Source organism: Lithobates pipiens, unplaced genomic scaffold (assembly GCF_037356315.1).
Source record: "Lithobates pipiens isolate NorthernLeopardFrog02 unplaced genomic scaffold, aLitPip1_a1.2 Scaffold_27, whole genome shotgun sequence".
Classification (NCBI taxonomy): domain Eukaryota; kingdom Metazoa; phylum Chordata; class Amphibia; order Anura; family Ranidae; genus Lithobates; species Lithobates pipiens.
The window spans coordinates 142131154-142153342 of record NW_027507788.1 but is presented as its reverse complement, the minus strand read 5'-3'; the positions used below and the strand labels follow the sequence as shown (position 1 = coordinate 142153342).

At 43.8% G+C, this 22189-nt stretch overlaps 1 protein-coding gene and 1 pseudogene across 1 annotated transcript in view; both read left to right on the top strand.

The window, feature by feature from the left end:
• Positions 1-22189, top strand: part of SSU72 (SSU72 homolog, RNA polymerase II CTD phosphatase) — an 83298-nt gene that overhangs the window by 12057 nt on the left and 49052 nt on the right. Inside the window, exon 2 of the mRNA XM_077457583.1 lies at positions 15556-15699. Coding sequence (XP_077313709.1) covers positions 15556-15699 — 144 coding nt within the window. The remainder of the gene's footprint in view (positions 1-15555; positions 15700-22189) is intronic.
• LOC143934650 (U2 spliceosomal RNA) lies at positions 12245-12360 on the top strand (annotated as a pseudogene).

Here is a 22189-nt window from a genome sequence, read left to right as displayed (position 1 = left end):
GTGCTCTTAGTCTCAGCTTGTTGCCTGTATAGACGGTCACCTAGGATCCAGACTGATAATTTCTTTCAGTGGCCAAACGTACAGAAGCAGCAGGGGATCAAATACTCCCCCCCCACCCCCCCCCCCCCCCCTCGCTGTAGGCCTCAGCCACATACAGTATTTATACAGCGCTCTCAGTGGCCACACATGTTGGTGAGAGTTCATGGTGCTGCTGCTGTGTCTTAGCCAATCGGGAGTGTCGGCTTAGACATTTGTGGATATCGCTGGAGAGAGGTGGGGCTCTAGTAAGTAATTAGGGGGTGCTGGGGAGGCTGCCACACACACGTGTTTTTTTATTTTATTTTTTATTTTTTTATTATCTTAATGCATAAAGATAAAAAAAACCTTCTGCCTTTACAACTCCTTTTTAAATTTATTGCATGTTCTTTCACCGAAAGCAAGCAAATCCTGGAATATAATTCAAGTAGCACTATACTTCTCAATGCAGTTCTCAAACAAGAAATGTATGCATTTCTGACACTAGGGGCACTGCGGGGAAAGGCTCCAGTTTAGTTTGCTTGTGGCCCCAGTTGTACCTCATACAGTTGGGTGATTGTTGGAATACAGTAGCAGTTTCTGCCCTCTCAGGCCATAATTGACAGATAAGAGGGTAAATTTGGTTTATCTTTATAACCTTCAAATGATTCCTAAAATGTTCCCCCGCATGATGTTTACCCATAGTCTGGTCAGTAAATCGTTTTTTTTTCTTTTCCTCTAGGCAAAATGTTGAGACGTCTAGGGGTTGATCTACTAAAATGGGAGAGTGCCAAAGCTGGTACAGCTGTGAATGATGGCCCATCAGCTTGTTCAATTAACCACTTCTGTCCTGGAAGGTTTTACCACCCCTTAATGACCAAGCCATTTTTGCAATACTGAACTGCACTGCTGTGCGACGCTGTAACCAAAATATTGTGGGTTTTTTTTGGGGGGGGGGGGGGCGCGCGCGCAACATAAAACTGATATTTGGCACCTTTTTTTTTTTTTTTTTTTTTTTTTTTTATGGATGTAGTAGCTGTTCTCTGTGAATTGCTCATCAAATACTTTTGTTCTAATTTTGCCCATTTGTGTGATTCCTGCTTGGGAATAGTTGCTCTAAATTAAAGGCGCTGCCATAAACTGGTGACATAAATAAGGTGTGATTGTGAAGAGTGGGAGGTTTTTCTTTTTAGAGTCGCTGTAAAATTTTCTTTGGCTGCGTGTGTTCGCTAAGCATCAATGCGTTTTTCCAAAAATAATTGAACATTTTTTAAGTAAGTTTATGAATGTGTTGGGAGGTTTGGACACCCCTGAAATATCTTGTGTACGATGAGCACAGCCTGTCGCGCTACAAGTGACTGCGCATTGAAATGTGAACAGGCACAATTACAATGTGATTCTGCATGTTGAGGGTAGTCAAGCATGGAGAAACAACAAAAATGCGCAGGTGTGACTTGGGGCTTAAAGGGGTTGTAAAGTTAGGTTTTTTTTTATCTTTAATGCAATCTAGGCATTAAAGTGGATGTAAAGCCTATTCATGAAATTTAAGCTGGGCACATATATCTGCAGTGTTTTCTTATCGCTCTCCAAAGCACTATGTCCCATAGCGGTCTCTTGCTTCATAGCTCTGTTATCAGCCTGATGACTTCTCGCACGTTCTCTGAGATGGGAGATGGAAGTGTGCATGGGGGAGGTTGCTATGCACATTCCTTTCTTCCTTTTGCCTATTTGGGGGGGGGGGGGGGAGTGGTGTTTGCCTTTCTTCCAATCAGCTGTCTTGGCTGTATGCCGCTAATCCACTCCCAGTTCGAACTAGGAAGAGAACAACTTTTAACACTAAGAACACCCCTTAAAGGATATATACATATGAAGACAGCAGTTATACTTGTAAAACTTTATGGAGGTTTGTTTCATCTGTGTATAGTCTGAGGCTGTTCACTTCACTGGGTATATGTGAGAGTTTACATCCACGTTAAGATAAAAAAAAAAAAAAGCCTATGTGCAGCAGCCCCCATGACACTTACCTGAGGTCCCTCTCTGGCCAACGATGTCAATGAGTGTCTGTCGTCCAAGATTCTCCCACCTGACTGAGACACCGCAGCAGTGCTATTGGCTCCCACTGCTGTTAAAGTAAGCTAGCCAATCGGGAGAGAGGGGGCGGGTCATTTCGGGGCTCTGTGTCTTAATGGACACAAGAAGCTGTGATGCAGTTCAGGTGCCCCCATAGCAAGTTGCTTGACGTGGGCACACTAAACGGCGGGGGGGGAGCCAGGATCACAGAAGAGGGACCCAAGAAGAGGAGGATCCAGGCTGCTCTATGCAAATTCACTGTAACAGAGCAGATAAGTATAACATGTTTGTTTTTACATAAAAAAAATAAAAATTTGACTTTACAATCAGTTTAATGGAACATCCAGTATGGAGTGATTTACTTGTGGTAAGGGACAGATAAGTGGCCCTGGATACAAACTGCCTGTGTATCAGGCTGTTCTTCTGTCTATAACAGCATGTAATCACTTCTTGTATGAGTATTTGCAAGCAGCGGCAGATAGTGTCAGCTTGCCATTGATGTGTACAGTCTTCTGTCCTAAGTGTACCTAAAAAGTGTACGCACAGGCAGTCCGAGTTACAAACATCTGACTTGCATACATCTCACTTAAGAACGAAGGCAGCGTGCTGTCACGGAAACTGCCGGGCCGCCATCTTGCTGTTCACTGCATGCTGCCACCTACTGTCCAGTGGACCTGTTGGCAATCCCACATCACTGCATGGCCAGTTTTTGGCTGGAGTTGCCCTTAAAAAATGTACCTGTTTCAACTTGCATACAAATTCAACTTAGAGTTGTAAAAGCGGAAGTTTTTTTTTATCTTAATGTATTCTTTGCATTACGTTAAGCCTTCTGTGTGCGGCAGCCCCCCCCCCAACACTTAGCTTAGACATCAATGTCGACAAGTGTCTCAGCCATCCAGATTCTCCTTCCTGATTGGCTGAGACCCAGCAGCAGCGCCATTGGCTCACACTGCTCTCTAAGTCAGCTAGCCAATCGGGGGAGAGAGTGTCTGGGTTGGGCTCCGTGTCTGAATGGACACAGGGAGCTGTGACTCAGCCTGGGTGCCCCCATAGCAAGCTGCTTGCTGTGGGGATACTAAACTTGAGGGAGGGGCCAGGATCACAGAAGAGGGACCCAAAAAGAGGAGGATATGGGCTGCTCTATGCAAATCCACTGCAACAGAGCAAGTATTACATAAAGTCTCGGTTTAAAGAAAATATAAAATCGCCTTAAGAACAAATCTACAGAACCTCTTGTTCGTAACCCAGGGACTGCCTGTCTTGTCAATCCTTGTCAATCCAATTTTTTTTTTTTTTTGTGGATAGAGTAGGAAAGGGTTAAATTCCTTGCTAAGTTGTGTGCAGGGCCGCTGATACGCTAGTACAACTGGCCCTGTTGTACTGGGCCTGGCCAGCAGGGGGCCCTGAGCAACCTGAACAGTGAATGAATGCCTACAGAAAAAAAAAATTCCTTCAGCAATGACTTTTTTTCAGATTTTTAAACATTTTTGTTAACTCCATTCCAGTGTTCTTGTGGGTGGCAGGGAGGGACTATTTCTTCTATTGCAGACAGGGAAGAATGTATCTTCTGTGCCCGCTCCTCATGCTGGCTCAAGTCCCGGCCAGTGTCCTGCGTATTGCCTTCCCTGGGAGTAATTCCTCTCTTTTGGCGCTCTGCTCTGTTCTCCACTACCTGAGAGAAGTAGTGAGGCGAACGGCGGTGGCAGAAAAGGAAGAAGCTGACAGATTGACTGAAATTGCTTGTGACACTGACTGACAGTCCAGACAGCAGCAGGATCAGTGATCAAGTGAGATCAGTTGCTGTAAATGCTTTTGTGTTGGCTAGAGAGTGGCTTCAATTTGTTAATGTATTTAATTCTGCCAGTACAGCCAACACTCCCAAAAGCTTTTTTTGGCCATACGTTGCTTCAGGGTCACAGGAGTGCACTTATTTCTGCACTCCTGTGACCCAGATTCAGCCAACAAGCTGAATCTGCTGTCAAGTGACATCGGTTGGTCCAGGCTTTGCAGGGATTCAGACAATGTTGGGATCTGCCCTGGTGGCTCAGCCTCTTAGCGTGCCACTAAGAGCTGAACTAGCTTCTTCTGCCCCCTGCACAGCCTGAAAAGGATAGACCACTCCTAGTCTATGCTCCACCTTCTGCCCAGCCACAACTCAGACTTCAGTTCCGGATCATACCCGAGATGCTGCAAATAAGAATGGATCCCCTCAAATCATGGCTAAAAATCTTTCCAATTTCCTGTTTTTAACTGATGGGGGGGGGGGGGGGAGATGGGTTTTTAGTTATGATTTGTGATGTCTGGGTATTCATTATTTGCAGACCCTCCACAGCCATGAAAGCTGGAGGGGCACAGCAGAGCCGCTGACTGATGGTCTCTACTCCTGTCCCTTCTGTGTTTGAACTGTATTGTACTTGTGCTGTCCCCCCTCTACATTGTAAAGCGCTGTGAAAACTGTTGGCGTTATATAAATCGTGTATAATACTAGAGTGATCAGCAGTAATGCGATCGCTCAGTCCTCAGTCTGAGAGCTTGTGGGGGACTGCTGCAGCCATTTATATGGAAAAACACACAATGATTGCTGCGCATTATTGAGGAAGTAAACCCTAACATCATTTTTATTTATTGACTCTGTTGCTCATTTGTCAAAACTTCAGACTATATGTTCAGGAGCCTGACTTTTTAAAGTGGTTGTAAACCCTTACAGACCACTTTGACCTACAGGTAAGCCTAGATTAAAGAGGAAGTAAACCCTGATGGGTTTACTTCCTCTTTTTTTCCCTGCAAAGGTAAAGCATAATGGACTACTATGCATCGCATAGTAGCTCATTATGTGTCACTTACCTGACACAGGAGCCAGCGAAGTTGCCGCTGATCCCTGTAGTCCGCCGCATCCATCTTGCTGGTGGCGTCTCGCAGCTCCGACCAATGACAGCGACGAAGCCGCGATGACGTCACTCCCGCGCATGCGCACGGGAGTCGCGTCTCGCAGCTCCGCCGCTGCCATTCGGCGAAGCCGCGATGACGTCACTCCCGCGCATGCGCACGGAGTCGACAAATTAGGCAAATCCATTCTTGGACTTGCCGCATTTAGTGCGCCTGCGCGCCGCTGTCTACGGCGCATGCGCCGTAGACAGCGGTGCCCATTTTCGGGCAAATATCTCCTAAACCATATAGGTTTAGGAGATATTGCTTGGACCTACAGGTAAGCCTTAATCTAGGCTTACCTGTAGGTCAAAGTGGTTTGAAGGGGTTTACTTCCTCTTTAAGGCTTACCTGTAGGTCCATGAAATCTCTCCTAAACTTACATGGTTTAGGAGATATATGTAAAAAAAACAGGCACTGCTGTCTATGGCGCATGCGCCGTAGACAGCGGCGCGCAGGCGCACTGAGCATGCCGCTGCTAACAGCAATATGCCGTTAGTGGCAGCTCCCGGGCGCATGCGCAGGAGAGATGTCATTGCTGCTCCAGCGATGTGAGTGGCCGGAGCAGCGATACCCGGAAGAAGATGGACGCTTCGTGCTACACGGGACAGCTGTGACATCGCTGGCTCCTATGTCAGGTAAGTGACACATAATGGGCTACTATGCATTATGCTTTACCTTTTTGTAGGGAGACAGAGGAAGTAAACCCATCAGGAATGACTCCTAATAGAGGTGCAGGGTTTTTAAGGACGGCCCATACCCTGGGTGATTACCACAGGGAGTATAGCGGGCACCTCTGGGAGGGAATACAAAAAAACAGACAAGCAGCGCCAATCTAAGTGCAGCAATATTGTAACATTTAAGTAGTAATGCACTCACTCAAACGGATAAAAGCAGGCATATCATGGTAAATCGGAGATAAATCAACCAGCGCTAAACATATAAAATATACACAAAGCAAAAACCTGCAGCTAGAATACTATAGGACAAAATACCAAATCCCACAATCAGAAATAAAAAATACAGTACAGCGCAGATATATAAACTAAAAAATAGATGAATAAATAGAATGCAGAATAGATAAGGGGAGTATCAAGAGTCCACAAGTGCAGAGTGTCTTCTTTCAACAAAATGAGGAGTGATGGTGTGATCCCTTCCACCGGAGGATAAGATGGACTCTCACCTTAAGCAATGGACCCCTGACAACTCAGACAGGTCAAACGGGCATATCCCCACCAGGGGTAAATCACAGGTAACAGCTTTCCAACATTGGTGCTCCAAGGGTTAATCATTCTCATGTCCCTTATACCAGCATAATACCGTGAAGTATATATAAAAATATAAAAGGGCAACAAATAGTGCTCTCCGTTTCAAAATTTATTTAAAAAAGCAGATTAAAATAGTACACTCACATGGTATGGCACTGCTCTCCAGTGCCGAGTTGCAGACAAAGTTATAATACAGTCATATAAACCTTCCATGCACGGATCAGCGTTGTCAGCGGGTGACGTCACGACTAAAGTCACGTGGTCTGTATGCGTCGCATCCCCACAAAGTAGGCGGGACTTCATCAGCGGCGACGGCGTAACGAAAGGCACCTGCTTATATACTAACGGTATTCGATAGCCAATAAGGTTCGACGCCCAATAACGGATTCGATGGTCATTAAGAAATTCGATGGGCAATAAGAAATCGCCCAAGCGCAGGTCGAATCCTGAAGCGAACATTACAAACGTGACCCCGGAAGTAGGAAATTCACAAAGGGCCAGGCATGGGGAAGAAAGAGAGATTCAAACACTCCGCCAGATAAATGAAATGGGTACAGATAAAACCTAGCTCTCTAAAGTCCAAACAATTAATAGGGCAGGGCTATACAAGCCTCAAACCGAAGCAGGGGTATATAGGATCGCAAAACAAAATCTCCAACTGTACCCAAATCACGGAAAATATATATATATTTCCGTAAGAGAAAAATAATTATACCTAAAAGGGTAATAAAAAATAATAAAAACAATGAAATATAGGAAATTTGTAAAAATTACTAACAATTTCATCCAGCCTAATTGACACATAATATCAATTCAATACACGGGATAACAATTCCTCATATAATCTAAACTGACGTATCAGCTTGACACCAAAACGTACAACACGAGACGTCACCCGTAGCAACCCTGATCCGTGCATGAAAGAAAAAAAAGGGAAAGAATTACCTATTCGAAATAAAACGGTTTTAAATCAAATTCTACATTCAGGCCCCCAGGAGTAAGAACTTTAGTTTCATGGATCCAGTATGATTCTCTCTGACTGAGTTGTCACAAAAAATTCTCTCCACGCCAATGTTTAACTTTTTCTATACCCCAGAAGCTTAAACTTTTCGGACTCAGAGCATGAATTAATTTAAAATGCTGGGACACATGTGTTTTGAGGCCTTTTTTGATGTTGTTGACGTGTTCCCCCAATCTAACATGGAGGGGTCTAGAAATCCTACCTATATATTGAAGGCCGCAGCCACATTGAAGCATGTATACAACCCCCACGGTCGCACATGTAATTAATTGGTCAGTCTTATATTCCCTATTAGCCGCGGCCACAAAAGATTTTCTCTTTTTAACATTACATTTAGAATGTTTGCATGCAGTACATCGTCCGCATGCGTAGAACCCAGATAAGAATGAAAATAGCCTACTCTCAGTTTGAACCGGGGGGTCAACAACACCAGGGGCTAGTCGGTCCCGCAAAGAGGGGCGTTCAGGTAGGAGAGGTCCCAAAGTACGATCCTGTCTTAAAATGAACCAATTTTTTGCCACCAATTTTTCAAATTTTTTGTATTGGACACTATAATCTAGTACCATCCTGAAATTCGTCCCATCTACATTAGACTCTCTCACCCTGTCAGTGACCAATATGGACCTATCCAGCTGTTGAATTCGAGAGATTTCATTGTCAAGTTCTGATTTATTGTAACCTTTCTCTTGGAATCTGGAGGACAGAATTTGTGACTGACCAATAAAATCTTCAACATTAGAGCAATTGCATCTCAATCTCACAAACTGTCCTCTGGGGATGTTACACAACCACAATTTGTGATGGCAACTCCCCAGAGGAATGTATGAATTGCGATCAGTTGGTTTGAAATAGTTAAGATGCAATTTCTCCCCCTCCCTTCTAATTTCAAGATCCAAGAATACCATCTTGTCCCAGGCTATAATTCCAGGACCTTTTTGTGACCTTCCGAAAGATCCGAAAATTTAGACATGGCCCACTGTACAGAGGCCAGGGCATCATCATGCCCAATAATCGTATAAAGTGAGCCTACGTCGGCAGTAACAAGTATACATGATGTAGAGCATTTCAAACTCAAGAATTTGAATAATGTGTTTAGTATCTTTAAGGAACGCCTCAGTTCTAGACACCAATGGCTGTAAAAAACTATCAATGTATTGGCCCACCCTGGAGGTAATGGAATCAATGCCATTTAACTATGGGCCTACCAGGGGGGTCAACACAATCTTTGTGTATGTTTGGTAAGCTATATATAATGGGAGTCCTACAAAAGAGGGGATCCAAATATAGTCCCTCTTTTTTATTAAGAATATTCGTTCCTTTCCCTTCTTCAATCAGCCAGTGTAGTTCATCTTTAAACTTTAACATGGGATCCTTATTGAGAACCTGATAGGTCCCCCTCCCTTGTCAGCAGGACGTATAATATCATTCCTATTTTTCAAGGACTCGATACCCTGTTTGATATACTCGGGATGCCTGACTTTACGTATTTTCATTTTATCTAAATCATTCAAGATTACATTTTTAAACACCTCCAAGTACTTATTATCAGTATTCATGGGGTTACTCTGCACTTGTGGACTCTTGATAATCCCCTTATCTCAGGGGTTGACAAATTTGCTTGGAATCTAGGAGCCAGCTAAAAAAGTTAGGAGCCAGGTCCGTGACGGCGATCTGGACCTGTCCCTGGCCTGACATGGAGACGAGTGAGGGGAAGATAGCCCCCCACATATGAGATCACCTCTCATTGGACACACCGCTCGAGTGCTAAATGGCCGCTGTGATTGGTCATTTGGCATGATCTGTGATTGGCTGTATCCAAGGGACACGGCCAACACAGAACTTCCCCGATGCTCGCCCATGGCGGCGTGCAGAGGGGAAGTAAACAGGAGGATGTCTAGGGACTCCCTCCCGGCAATTGGTGTCCGCGCTGTAGACATCTTTCGTCTATAGCGTGGGCACGAAGTGGTTAACAAAAGAATGTGACTATTATTTCCGACATATTCCCGCTCATTTACTGCCATTTCCCTGCTAAGGGTTCGATCAGGTCCGCCTGAAAAACTGACAGGTGAACCTGATCAGACAGCCCTTGTGAAAGGGGTCAAGCAGGGAGGATTACAAATAATATTTTTTTTTTTCCTTAATTAAAATAATTTTTTTTTTTTACTTTTTACAAAAAAAAAAAAAAAAAAATTACAAAAAAAAAAAAATATATATATATATATATATATATATATATATATATATATATATATATATATATATATATATATATATATATATATATATATATATATATATATATATATATATATATATATATATATATATATAGTTAAATTAATAAATAAATTAATACATTTAATAATATATATATATATATAATATAATGAGAAGCCATTTACCAGCCACCACACTCACCGTTGGGCAAAAAACAGGCAGGGGAGCTTCACTCCATTAGGAATTAGCATTATTGGAATAGGGTGTAATTTCTACATCCACCACCAGATTGCGCCAGACTACCGAAAGATTTTAGAAGGCGGCAAAGCCGCGGCCTCAATTACTGGCCGGCGCGGCCCGATGGAATTGCGCGGCGGAGTTCGGGGTCCAAATGGAGACAGGATACCCCAGCAGCGTTGCCCCAGTCGCCAGGACACGAAATCTAGGCGCAAATGCGACCTGGCGACCGGGGTTTGTCGAGCCCTGCCTTATCTATTCTGCATTCTATTTATTCATCTATTTTTTCGTTTCTATATCTGCGGTGTACTGTTGTATTTTTTTATATCATGGTAAATGTCAGATGGACAGCAGGGTTCCAGAACGATCATCCAGGCAGCATGCTCCGAACACGTGCACGTCATAGCCCCACCCCCGAGACCAGGGGCTTCCTGAGTGATGGTTTCCTTCTGCGCCCTGTACGCTCTAGCCTGGGACACCAGAAACCACTGGCACCACAGTGCTGCCTGGATGATCGTTCTGGAACCCTGCTGTCCATCTGACATTTACCATGATGTGCCTGCTGTTTTCAAGCAAGTGTATTTCTACTTAATTAAATGTTACAATATTGCTGCAATTAGGCGCTGCTAGTCTGTTTTTCAGCCATTTTAGATGAGTGTGCGCCCGTTTCCAGCTTCACACTTCCTTAATTCTAGGTCAGGGTGGAGCTGCATTTCACCTTATTTTGGTGTGCAAAGTACAATTTAATTGCAGCTACAAAATCTGCTATGCAGATAGTTGATGGCTGTTTTCGGATTGTGGTGATTTATGATGATCGATTGCTGAATGTAGCTACACAATACTGAGTTTAGCTGTCTTTCCCCATAGCCCCCCCGCCCCCCATTTGTAGGTGCAAATGTCTACAAATACTGCATGTGATGTTCTAGCGCATTCCTGTGCAATTCAGATGCAATTAATTGTGGTGCAATTTGAGCCTATTTGTTTTGATTGGGCTTTAATCGCACCAAAGTGTATGCACCTTTTTAGGAGCTGTGCTGACCCAACCGGATTGCATGGCTGTTTTTGTACTTTCAGAAGCATTGTGTTTGCGACCTGCATTTGGGGTGTCATTAACTTGGTATTGATAACGGCAACAGATCGTAAGGGCAGTGCGATTGTGGTGTGGGAAATGGGATTCTACCCTAATCCTGTATATAATAATTGAATTGGCCAAATTCGATGTACCCTTTTTGACCGCTTCCAAAAAAAAATCATCATTTTAAATGCTTGATTTCCATAACTGGCCCAACCTAGAACAATGCCACGTGAACACCACGGTGAACACAAATTACAGAATATATGGAATGGGACATTAAAGTGGAGGGCCGGTTATAAAAAAAAAAAAAAAAAAAAAAAAAAAAGTCAGCAGCTGCAAACACTGCAGCTGCTGACTTAAGAAACACACTCACCTGTCCAGGGCGCCCGCGATGTCGGCCGCCCGAGGCCGACCCGTCCCTCGGCTCTCGGGTCCCGGCGCCGCCATCCCTTGTAAGGGAAACAGGCAGCGGAGCCTTATGGCTTCACTGCCCGTTTCCTACTGCGCATGCGCGAGTCCCGCAGCTACTGCGCATGCGCGAGTCCCGCAACGCTTTCTGAATGGGACGCGCTGTGTTCTGGAGCACACAGTTCCCAGAACACAGCGCGACTCATTACCCAGAAGACGCCGCGACGAAGACAGAAGATCTCCGCGGAAGAGGAAGATTAGGAGAAAGTGCCTAGCAACAGGCATTTCTGGTAAGTAAAAAAAAAAAAAAATTTTTTCATTTTTTTTTTTTTAGATTTTTTGTAATTTTTAAAAAAATTTTGTTTTTCAGGGTGGCCCTCCCCTTTAAAGTGGTTGTAAACCCTTACAACACACTTTGACCTACAGGTAAGCCTAGATTAAGGCTTACCTGTAGGTCCAAGAAATATCTCCTAAACCTACACAGTTTAGGAGATATTTGCCGAAAGACAGGCACCGCTGTCTACGGCGCATGCAGTCAATGGTGCCTCGAGTGGCGGCTCCCGTGCGCATGCGCAGGAGTGATGTCATCGCGGCTTCGCCGAATGACAGCAGCGGAGCTGCGAGACCCACCGAGAAGATGGATGTGGCAGACTACAGGTCATAGTAGTCCATTATGCTTTTACCTTTGCAGGGAATGAAAGAGAAGGTAAACCCATCAGGGTTTACTTCCTCTTTAAATCCTGCAGCTGTCTCTGCACAATTATTTAACCAAAATTCAGGCAGGTGTAAAAACATATAAAACTGAGAAGAACTGCAAAATAATTACAGGACCTGGTCTTGAGGAATAGTTTAACACAGCTGAATCTGATCTTTAAGAGACCAAAAGACCTTAGACCCATGATTGCCCCAAGTAGAGTGAAAAGAACTAGAACCAAAGGTCTTAATGAGGTCTGAACCACCGTATTCGACCTATAGGGCAGTTATAGATGTGGGACTAGGAACTGTGGCAATGCTTCTCAGCCTTTTGGCTAAGATCAAATGTAGTATCTGTTCTTATCAGTTGCCAGAAGAGGCACTCTGCTACTCCTATAGAGAGGAGGGCTATGCAATGCCAATGACGTAATTGTGCCTGGAAGGATGGTTTTCAGCAGGGACTATGTCGAGCTGTCCGACAGATACTGGAGGCCAACCACTGGTTGAGTCTGAAGGCGTCCGGAAGGGTGCCCCTGGTGAGGATGGGTGCTGCATCGGGTCTGGCCAGAGAGTCGTGGCTCTGGCCTTCTGGCCTAGATTGGGTTAGTTCTAGCTCCAGTCAGTTTTTCGGGAAAGAACGCTTGCTCCCCTACAGCACTGGGGGAGCGTTTAGTATTTCTCGATTTGTAATTAGGTAGGAGTGATGGGGGTGGGAGTTGAGCCTTTAGAGAGGGGGTTCTCCCCTCGCTGCCAGATCTTCAGGTTTTCCTGGCTGGGGTGGGGGCTGCTCTAGCCTGGGCTGTAAGTCAGGGTTGTGACAAAAAGCCTGTCGTGAATGTGCCCCTGAAGTGGCAGTTCAGGGGTGCCAGATGATCACTGAGTGAGGGTCACATTGATTTAATGGCACCATGGTCACTTCACTAACACTTTTTTTTTTTTTCACACCTGCCTTTAGGGCCGAGTCCTTTGGCAAGGACCAGGGGAAATTTTTATTCCTGGCCGAAGGGCCTGGCCATTGTATTGCACAATGGTCACTCTTTCACTTCCCCCACTTTCCTATTTATTTTAACCCTGTGTTTGTCACTTTTTTTTTTTTTTGGTGTGTACACGTATTTGTCACTGTGTGATGATTAGGGTGTGGGTTCTCGGGCCTGCCCTGAAAGCCTTGGAAGGGGGTGGACATAGGCCTTTTGGTTTGGTTCAAGGGAGTCCCACTGAGTACTTCGTGGGTCTGTTTCAGCAGACCCTCCAGAGAAAGGGGGTCTGTCCTGTTTTGGCCAGATGGACCCAAGTGAAGTACCTTGGTCCCCGTCTGGAGCCTAATACCCCGGGGGATGAGGGTTAAGTCCTTCATCGGGAAGACTGTGTAGCACCCCCTGCGCGTTTTTGTGTTCTGTGTTTGTGTGCACTTTTTTGGCACAGGGCGGAGTTTTTGGGTTTCACATGCCACAGGCTTTAAAAACAAAAAAAAAAACTGACAACTGTGTGCATACGTGCCATCAGAAGAAAGAAGTAACAGGAGTGGACGAAAAAAAAGCCATACTATCAAGCAGTTTATAAACTGCGGTACTTCCAATGGTCTCTTCTGTCCCTGCGGACTCATGTTGGACGTACACAACGACCTCTGTGGACAAGGATAGAGGAGTAGTATTACAACTACGAAGGACAACTATTGTCTCATGCTGCTTTACAGAGGTCCACAATAGCAATACAGAGGGCATGAAAGTCTTTGGGGTAGAGGCCTTAAGTAATGACCTAGATGGTGGTAAAAAACATGAAAAACTATGCACCAGAGAGGCCTTCTGGATCTTCACGCTGGGATCTCTTGCACCCAAAGGTCTGAACAAATGGATCAAATTATGAAATGTAGTTTCGTTTCCAGCACTTCCCTCCTTTTTACTACTGACCTGTCATGCAGCAGCATTTAGTTGTGCATGCTTCATGGAGTCATGTGGATGGGATAATCTGTGCATAAGATCACGTGAGCCCATTGATATGTTGGGAAGTTTGCAGTGGATGCCACCAATTTTGGTTTTGCTGCAATATTTTACGAATCGCTTATCTGTGAGGCTTCAATTGGTCTCTCCTTGAGGGGTTTTGTTCCAATGGTATGGATTTCTAATACTATCTGTCATCCATGGTGTTCCAGCAAGGGTTAGAACGAGGGGGCATGGCCACTGGACCCTGTGGCAGGTTGGACCTCTAACCATGGGAGACGCACTATCACCAGACACAATTAATGACGCTGCAGACATAGGAGGGAGAGGGTGGACCTTATTCTTCCCGGACCTCAGTATCGCAAAAGGGAGCTGTCTCCCGTGCACGCCAACGTCGGCTATTACTTCTAAAAGTGACCACACCGTAAGTGATGCGGAGACAATCGGAAGTGGCGGGCGGAACGCAAACGCACTTTTCGGTGTGGTGTGCGTTTCACACATAGTGGAATGGGAACATCGGTAGGCCCTTTCTGCCACATGGTAGATACTGAGAATACCATACATCGATGCTAGACTGATACACCTGAGGATGATAAATACCCCCATACCAATAGGTTAGATGCATCATTGAGATTGTCAATATTAAGTAATTGTAAAGCTTCATATGTATCGTTTGATCTTTTGATTTGTTGCTTCCCTCATGTGTCATGAGGCTACTGTGAGAGAAAGAGAACCCTCTTCTCCCTCGAAGCGCATTAGCCACCCTGCAATACCATCTGGTCCTCCAAACACCTTCAGTTCCACCTGAGATTGCCGTATTAAAGTGTTAGTATGGCATTCTTCCCCACTGAGCTATTGTAGTCTGACAGGGGGCTTTGGCTGCCATCTTAATATTGTCATGACGACTTTTAGGTTAGATGACCGTTGGACCTAATAAGTTATTTTACTTATAAATGTGTCTCCAGTAACGTCCCATCTCTTACCAGCTAGGATGTCTAACATTAATTCAGTCTTTGCGTTTTGCCTGCATGTTTTTTTGCAGGTAATAATCATGAGTTTTTTGTGATGCTGAATATTCTGATTTGATTTGACTATTCTTGTATGCAGTCCTAGTTTTAAACCTCAGGCCATCTGCACGTAAATACAACTGGGTTTCCCTTTTTTATTTTTTTACATTTTTTTTCTGTTTGATATTCTAAAAGATTTGAAATGGTGTCATGATCTTTGTGCTACCTTGAATTTAGTGTAGACTCTGTTCAGCTATTAAAAAAAAATTTTTGGGGTGCACCTTTGTGTTTCTCGTGCGTTACTGCTGGTTTAGTATTCTGTAATGCAGAGAAATGTTAAATGCTCGCTCCTATGGCAGCTTGCGATCTTCTATGCTCCAGGCATGGAAAGTGGGAGGGCAATCAATTGTGTGTGTATGTAAATATAATGTGTGTGTGTGTGTGTGTGTGTGTTGTTTTTTTTTTTTTTTTCAAAAATATTGACTTAGACACTGTTATTTCATAAAAACTGTATTACTTTTTGAACTTCAGTTAGTGCCAAGATGAAAAGATTGAATGTTCTTTGATATTGCTTTCTGTGCTACGTTAGAATACACAATGAGAGTTTTTGTTTTGTTTTTTATATATATATATATAATGCTTATGTTTTTGTTTTTTTTTCCTTGTTTTTTTTTTTTTTCAGCAAACGGTCCTTCAACGTCCGATCTTTTGGAACTGGAACACATGTTAAACTTCCCGGGCCAGCACCGGACAAGCCAAATGTTTACGATTTCAAAACCACATATGAACAGATGTACAATGATCTCCTTAAGAAAGACAAAGAACTGTATCCCAGAGGAATTCATTTTGTTTAAACCAAAAAGGTGTCAACTCGTGAAGGTGTAAATTATAACTTTACATTTGCAGGTCCACCATGTGGGATTGTAGGCAGGTATAACAGGAGTGTTGCGGTATGGTTCAGGGTGCCGATAATGGTAAATACTGCATGTGTCAGCTGATTTTAGCATCAGAATAGTGACTTGCCTCAGAGTTCCAGGTAAAGAAATGTGCTTACAGCTTGTAAGCAAGTGCTAAATTGGCATATGGTTGGGGCCATATATTTTTTTTTATTTTGGCTCCCCATCCTTGCACGGAGAAAGCGCATGAGCTATACATGAATGGTACATTGTAAATTTGTCACAGGTAAGTATATAATTTTGTGGTTGAAACCTTAAGTTCCATTTTATGTATTGCAGGGTCAGGTCCTACTGTTAAAGACTCAAGGAACTTTCATTGGACAAATGTTACATTGCAAATTTTATCCTCGTGACTTGAACTTTTTATATTTTCAAGCAATTGACGCATGCTTAAGTGGCAATTCTTCTAATGGATCGCTAGGAAGCATTTTTTTATTTTTGTCCTATTCAGATTAGCTGAAATTCTTTGCATAAACTTTATTTTTATTTTTTTAATTACCGAGTGTTACAAGTGTGCGTGTGGAAAAACAGGCATACTGCAGTCACAGAGAGGCAGATAAGTCAAAATGTAGTTCTTAGATGCTGTGTAAATCTGTTTTATTATTTTTCATCCTGTTTTCTGTAAAGATCACCTATTTCTTACAGCAATTTGTGTTGCTTCCCCATAATCCAAACAATCTAAAGCCTCATATACACAATGCTGTTGTGTGGGTTTTTTTTTTTCAACTCTGCACGTTGCATGGAAACAAACTGACCGCTCGGGAGGAGCCGCTCTACTAACTATGCAATGTTAGTACAGCAATCTCCCCTACTGTGCTATTGTGTTTTGAGAGGGGGAATCTCCCCCCCCCCCCCTTCAGAACACTCCGGTCAGTGCTCTCAGACGTTGTCTGAGAGAACTGATCAGTGGCTTTTTCGGTCATGACCCTACGACAAAAGCTGACTCGGCTGCCAAACTCGATGCCGCCTGACATTCAGCCCATGTGTACTAGGCTTTAGAGTTTTGCTTTTCTTCACCAAATGCATTTCCCTGGAGCATTTTAGAGGCAAAGGATAAGCAAAATTTGAGGCTCGGCATATACAGAGGGAGCAGGCTAAAACCATGTAATGCTATTGGGTGGAGTTTTATTTCCGTGATTTTAAACTACAAAATAATGTTTGGGCGGTGTGGCCACCCATTAAGGTTGGCTATTGTAGAAATGCATACCTACCCCCTCCTATTGCAGCTCCTTTTTTAGGGGACTGATAAATCCTGAACCCTAGCAATAAAAATTTTCTAAGGACTCATTAGTCACTGCAATTCTGGTAGTTCTAAATGTATCTTATTGGTGCAGTTAAAAGCCCAATTCTAGTCAGATGTGTCAATGTCACCAGTCAAGTGTATAGAAATCCTTCCAGTAGACACGGCAATAAAACCTGAGAGCTTTTTCCAATTTTACACCTGGCTTAAAGTCTAACTTCATTTGGGGTACAAAGCTGACCAGTCATCCAAGTCCATTAATTCCCAGCTGATGTCTTTTGTTCACGATACACACCACCTCTTCCTCCTTGTTCATGTGCTTGTGTAAGTGATAATTGGTAACAAGCCCACAGGGGAGGGGGGTCCTTTAAAAATCCAGTGCTCGCAGGAAGTAGGTTGGCTGTGTGCCAGAGAGAAGGGGTAAGTGTTGCAATAAAAAGATGTTTGTATTTATATTTTCTCCCCAGAACTGTTTGACATTTTTCATAGAGTACAAAGAGGGGTAATGCAAATAGTGGTAGGGAAGCGAATATAGGGGCAAGGAAAAGGAATTCCCACTCTGACATGGTATTGGCCCACACTATGTATTATCAGAAAATTCTAGCGTCTATCCAGGCGTTTCCTAGTTGTGGTCTGTAGGTTAAAGCATAAGAGGTGAACTTAAAACTTGGTATGAAGAGGGTGTACTTGGGTTAACAGGACCGAGAAGGTCTGGTTAGGCTGCTGATTTTGAGTCTATACCTCTGATATGGGCAGACACCTACTGAATGGCAGGAAGAATCAATGGACTCCAAGAAGGTTCAGCAGCGGCCTCGCAGTTTATTGAAAACTACAAGCTGCTCACTACAGAGGCCGACGGTAGTTCATTCATTCACAGAATTCTGTAAATGAAGGATACGGCCATGTCACCATTCAGCAATGCTGTTTTTAAATTCTGGCAGTGGGCAGGACTAAGTGTGGCCAGGTACTAATGGACAGCATAGTGCAAGCAGGCACAACCTAATTGGCCATGCTGCAGTTACCTAAGTGGCAACTCTGCTCTGAATACAGAAGCAGTGCTGCATTTTTGCTACACCATCTCGGAAAGCTGCAGGGGATGGTCTCCACTGGAAGGCACAACAGGTGTTTTTACTTTGCAGGGGGACTAAGCGAAAACTATTAATGCCAATATATCTAGAATTAAAGCTGAAGTACGGCTAAAAAAACATTGGCTAATAGATATGGTCTTTTGTAAAAGAATTTAGAAGTCTCTTCTGATGAACCTGCTAGCAGATTTTTTAAATCTGAACTACAATGCATGTGCATTAGTGTACAGACCTGGCATCCTACAGTTGCAAGGAATGGCACCAGGTGCTAAGATATTGTACCTTCAGTGTTTGTGCATGGGAGTTCCATCAGCAGTGCCTGCCCAGTGGGCGAAGCAAGAAGAGACTGTCATGGCACCGGTGGGGGTGGATTGGATGTAGAGCTCAAACCCTGCATCACTGGAGGGAAGTATCCTAATGTGCAAGTACATTATGGCAAATATTGACCACCCTCACTGTGCTTTAGGTCCTGGAGCAAATACTTAAATCGCAGTGCTTTTTTTTTTTTTGTTTAACATTTTTGCACACATCTGCAGCTTAGGTTTTGAAATGAATTTAAACCCCAGAACGTATTTTCTGAATGCAAGGGCCCTTTAGAAAAACAATGGTGGTAGTTGCAATTTATGTTGCACAATTGTTGTGTAACTGTTTATCAAATCTAAATGTATTTTCAAGAAAAACTTAAATACATATCATTGCTCAAACACAACTTGAAGTGGTATTAAAAACAAAAAAATGCAATATTACAGCTTACCAGTCAGATGTGTGGCTGCTATATAAAAAAAGTTTTATTTTTTTTTTATTTTTTTTTCACCATACTCTGGATGAATGAGCATGGGGCCCCTTTGAACAGCAGCTAATGCTGATCATTGTAAGTACCAAGTGGTAAATGGTTTCTCTTCCCTATAAGTTCTACACCTGCAGGTGAGCTTGTTCTGTTGAAAAACAGGATCACCGGTTGAAAATAGGAGAGGGCCTAAAAAAGAAAATGAATGCAACTATTACATCTAAGAAGTGGTAAGGTGCAATATAGTAAATGTTTTTGATTTGAGTTTAATACTTTAATCCTCGTAAAAAAAAAAAAAAAAAGGAGGTAGTGTAAAGTAAATAGAAACCAAATGGATCAAGCCCTCAAATAAAATGAAAGCACGATTGCTGTTTGCATGCATGTACATACCCTATGCACGTGTTTACGTTTGTGTGCACATTTTAACTTTATTGCTATCTCAAGGTGGCTAACAAACCCTCTATTTGATAGCATTTGGCAGGTCACATGTTCTCTATATGTTAAAATCGGATTTATTAGAGCCCTAAATTCTCCTCTACTGTCCACTGCCACTAATCAAGCACAGATCATGCTTGATTACCTGCGTCCCCAGCCACAGCAGCCAGGAAATAACCGCTTGGAAGCCAGAAACACTCAGAGCTGTGTGCATTGGGCTTTATACACAGCAGAGATCAGATAGTTGGTTTTCCCAGATTTCCTGCTCAAGATCCTGATGGCCCTTTTCATCAGAGTAGTTGGAGAGACTACTAACCCCCCACCAGCGCTGTAAAAGTGATCAGGTGGCTATACTATACAGCCACTTGGATTGCTTTTAAAGTGATTGTAAACCCTTACACACCACTTTGACCTACAGGTAAGCCTAGATTAAGGCTTACCTGTAGGTCCAAGAAATCTCTCCTAAACCTACACGGTTTAGCAGATATTTGCCAAAACACAGGCACCGCTGTCTACGGCGCATGCATGGCAGAGCGGAGAGCATGCGCCATTGTCGGCGGCGCACTGAGCGCACCACTGTCAAAGGCGATATGCCGTGAATGGCGGCTCCCGTGCGCATGCGCGGGAGTGACGTCATTGCGGCTTCGTCGTATGACGGCGCCGGAGCAGCGAGACCCACTGAGAAGATGGAGGCTCCGTACACAAGGGGACATCGGTGACATCGCTGGCTCCTGTGTCAGGTAAGTGACACACAATGGGATACTATGCGATGCATAGTAGTCCATTATGCTTTACCTTTGCAGGGAATCAGAGGAAGTAAACCCATCAGGGTTTACTTCCTCTTTAAAATAGCCACTTGTCTACCAAGGTACATTTTTTAAATCGCATAGTAGACAAGTGGTAAGCCAAGCTCGTTGATTCAGCTGTGAGCCTGATACAACTTTTAAGAGCCGGTGAATGGCTCTCAAAGAATACAGCGCGTCTGTCGTTGACACCCCCCCCCCCCCCCTCTAGTGGCACCTGTGATGGTTCTTGGGCATTCCATTTGTAGATTCATATTTGTCAGGTGGATGCAGCATCAGACCGATGCTGCCTCTTTCCCCAGCCGCCTCTTCACTGAGAACTGAGCCACCGAACATCGCCAATGGCAGAGAGCTGCTGCCTGTCAATCGGCAGCTCTCCTGCTTTGCTCCCTCCACGCTCAGCGGCTTGCTGAGACTGCCATCAATGAAGGCAGCTGGCAGACCCAGACTTCTAAGTCAGGATGACTCGCTGCCTGGACTGATTGCAGTGATGTCAGCGGAGAGCGGACTTCAGAACAGGTCACAGGAGTGCAAAACGAATTTCACTTCTGTGACCCATGAGAGAAGCCAAGCCAAACAAGCTCAGACTGGACTTCTCCTTTTAGTTTGAGGGGAGACCACCCCCCCCCCCCCCCCCACATCTCCATGTACAGTTCCTGTCACCTGCAAATGTAATAGCATATGGAGGTTTGTTACCTTAACGATGACGACCATAAAAAATGTGAATCGAATTTATGTTAAAGCATCCAAACACACACACAAAGCACCACATGTGTTGGGTATCGTTACTAACATCGGAGTAAGGGTATTCATTCTAGGACCATAGTTAATGGTTCACTCTAAATTTATAACCTGTAAAGGTTTTCAAAACATTGTCTATCTGGAACTTTGGGTACCTTCGTTTTTTGTTGTGATTCTCCAGGCATTCTCAATTTAACACAACATGTTTTGGCATGTAAATGCCAATCTTCTATATTTTACTGAAAAATGAAGTATCACATTTGTGTTTGAATTAAATTAGTGTAGTAGTATTATACAGGATTTTTATAACGCCAACAGTTTGTGCAAGATTACACTTGGTACCTTGCCACCCTAGAACAGGTTGATAGTTGAGCTATCGATCTTGACCGAGAAGTCATAGGCAGGGGCACGTGGGGAAGGAAATATTAGCTCGGTTTTGGATAGATTGAGTTTGAGGAAGTGGTGTGACATCCAGTCTTATGTCTGTTAACCGCTTCAGCCCCAGAAGATTTGGCTGCTGAAGGACCAGAGCATTTGTTGCGATTCTGCACTGTATCACTTTAACTGACAATTGCACGGCCGTGCGATGCTGCACCCAAACAAAATTGACGTCTTTTTTTTTTTCCCCTCAAATAGGGCTTTCTTTTGGTAGTATTTCATCATCGCTGCAGTTTTTATTTTTTGTGCTATAAACAAAAAAAAAGCGTTGATTTTGAAAAAAAAACAAAACACTATTTTGTACTTTTTGCTATAATAAATTATACATAGTTTATTTCTTTTTTTTTATCGGAACTGCGACATTATGACACGCACATGGGACTTTTGACACCTTTTTTGGGACCATTGGCATTTATACAGCGATTAGTGCTATAAAATTATCACTGGCAGGGAAGGGGTTAACTGTGTTCCCTAGTGTGTGTGTGTGTGTGTGTGTGTGTGTGTGTGTGTGTGTGTGTGTGTGTGTGTGTGCTAACTGAAGGGGGGATGGGACTGTCTTGGGGAGATGACAGATCGCTGTTCATACTTATGAAGTGTATGAACAGATGATCTGTCTCTTCTCCCCTCGGAGAACCAGAATCTGTGTGTTCAGACACAGATCCCGGTTCTCGCTGTGTCACTAACAATAGCGGGAGCCTGGCGGTTATCACGCCCGTCGGGCACTCTCATCGGCTCCAAGGGCAAGCGCGCCTCAGGCGCTACGTGCCCCTAGTGGGCGCAGGGCAAAGCGACGTAAGGTAATGTTGTTTAGCCCCAGCAGTGCCATTCTGC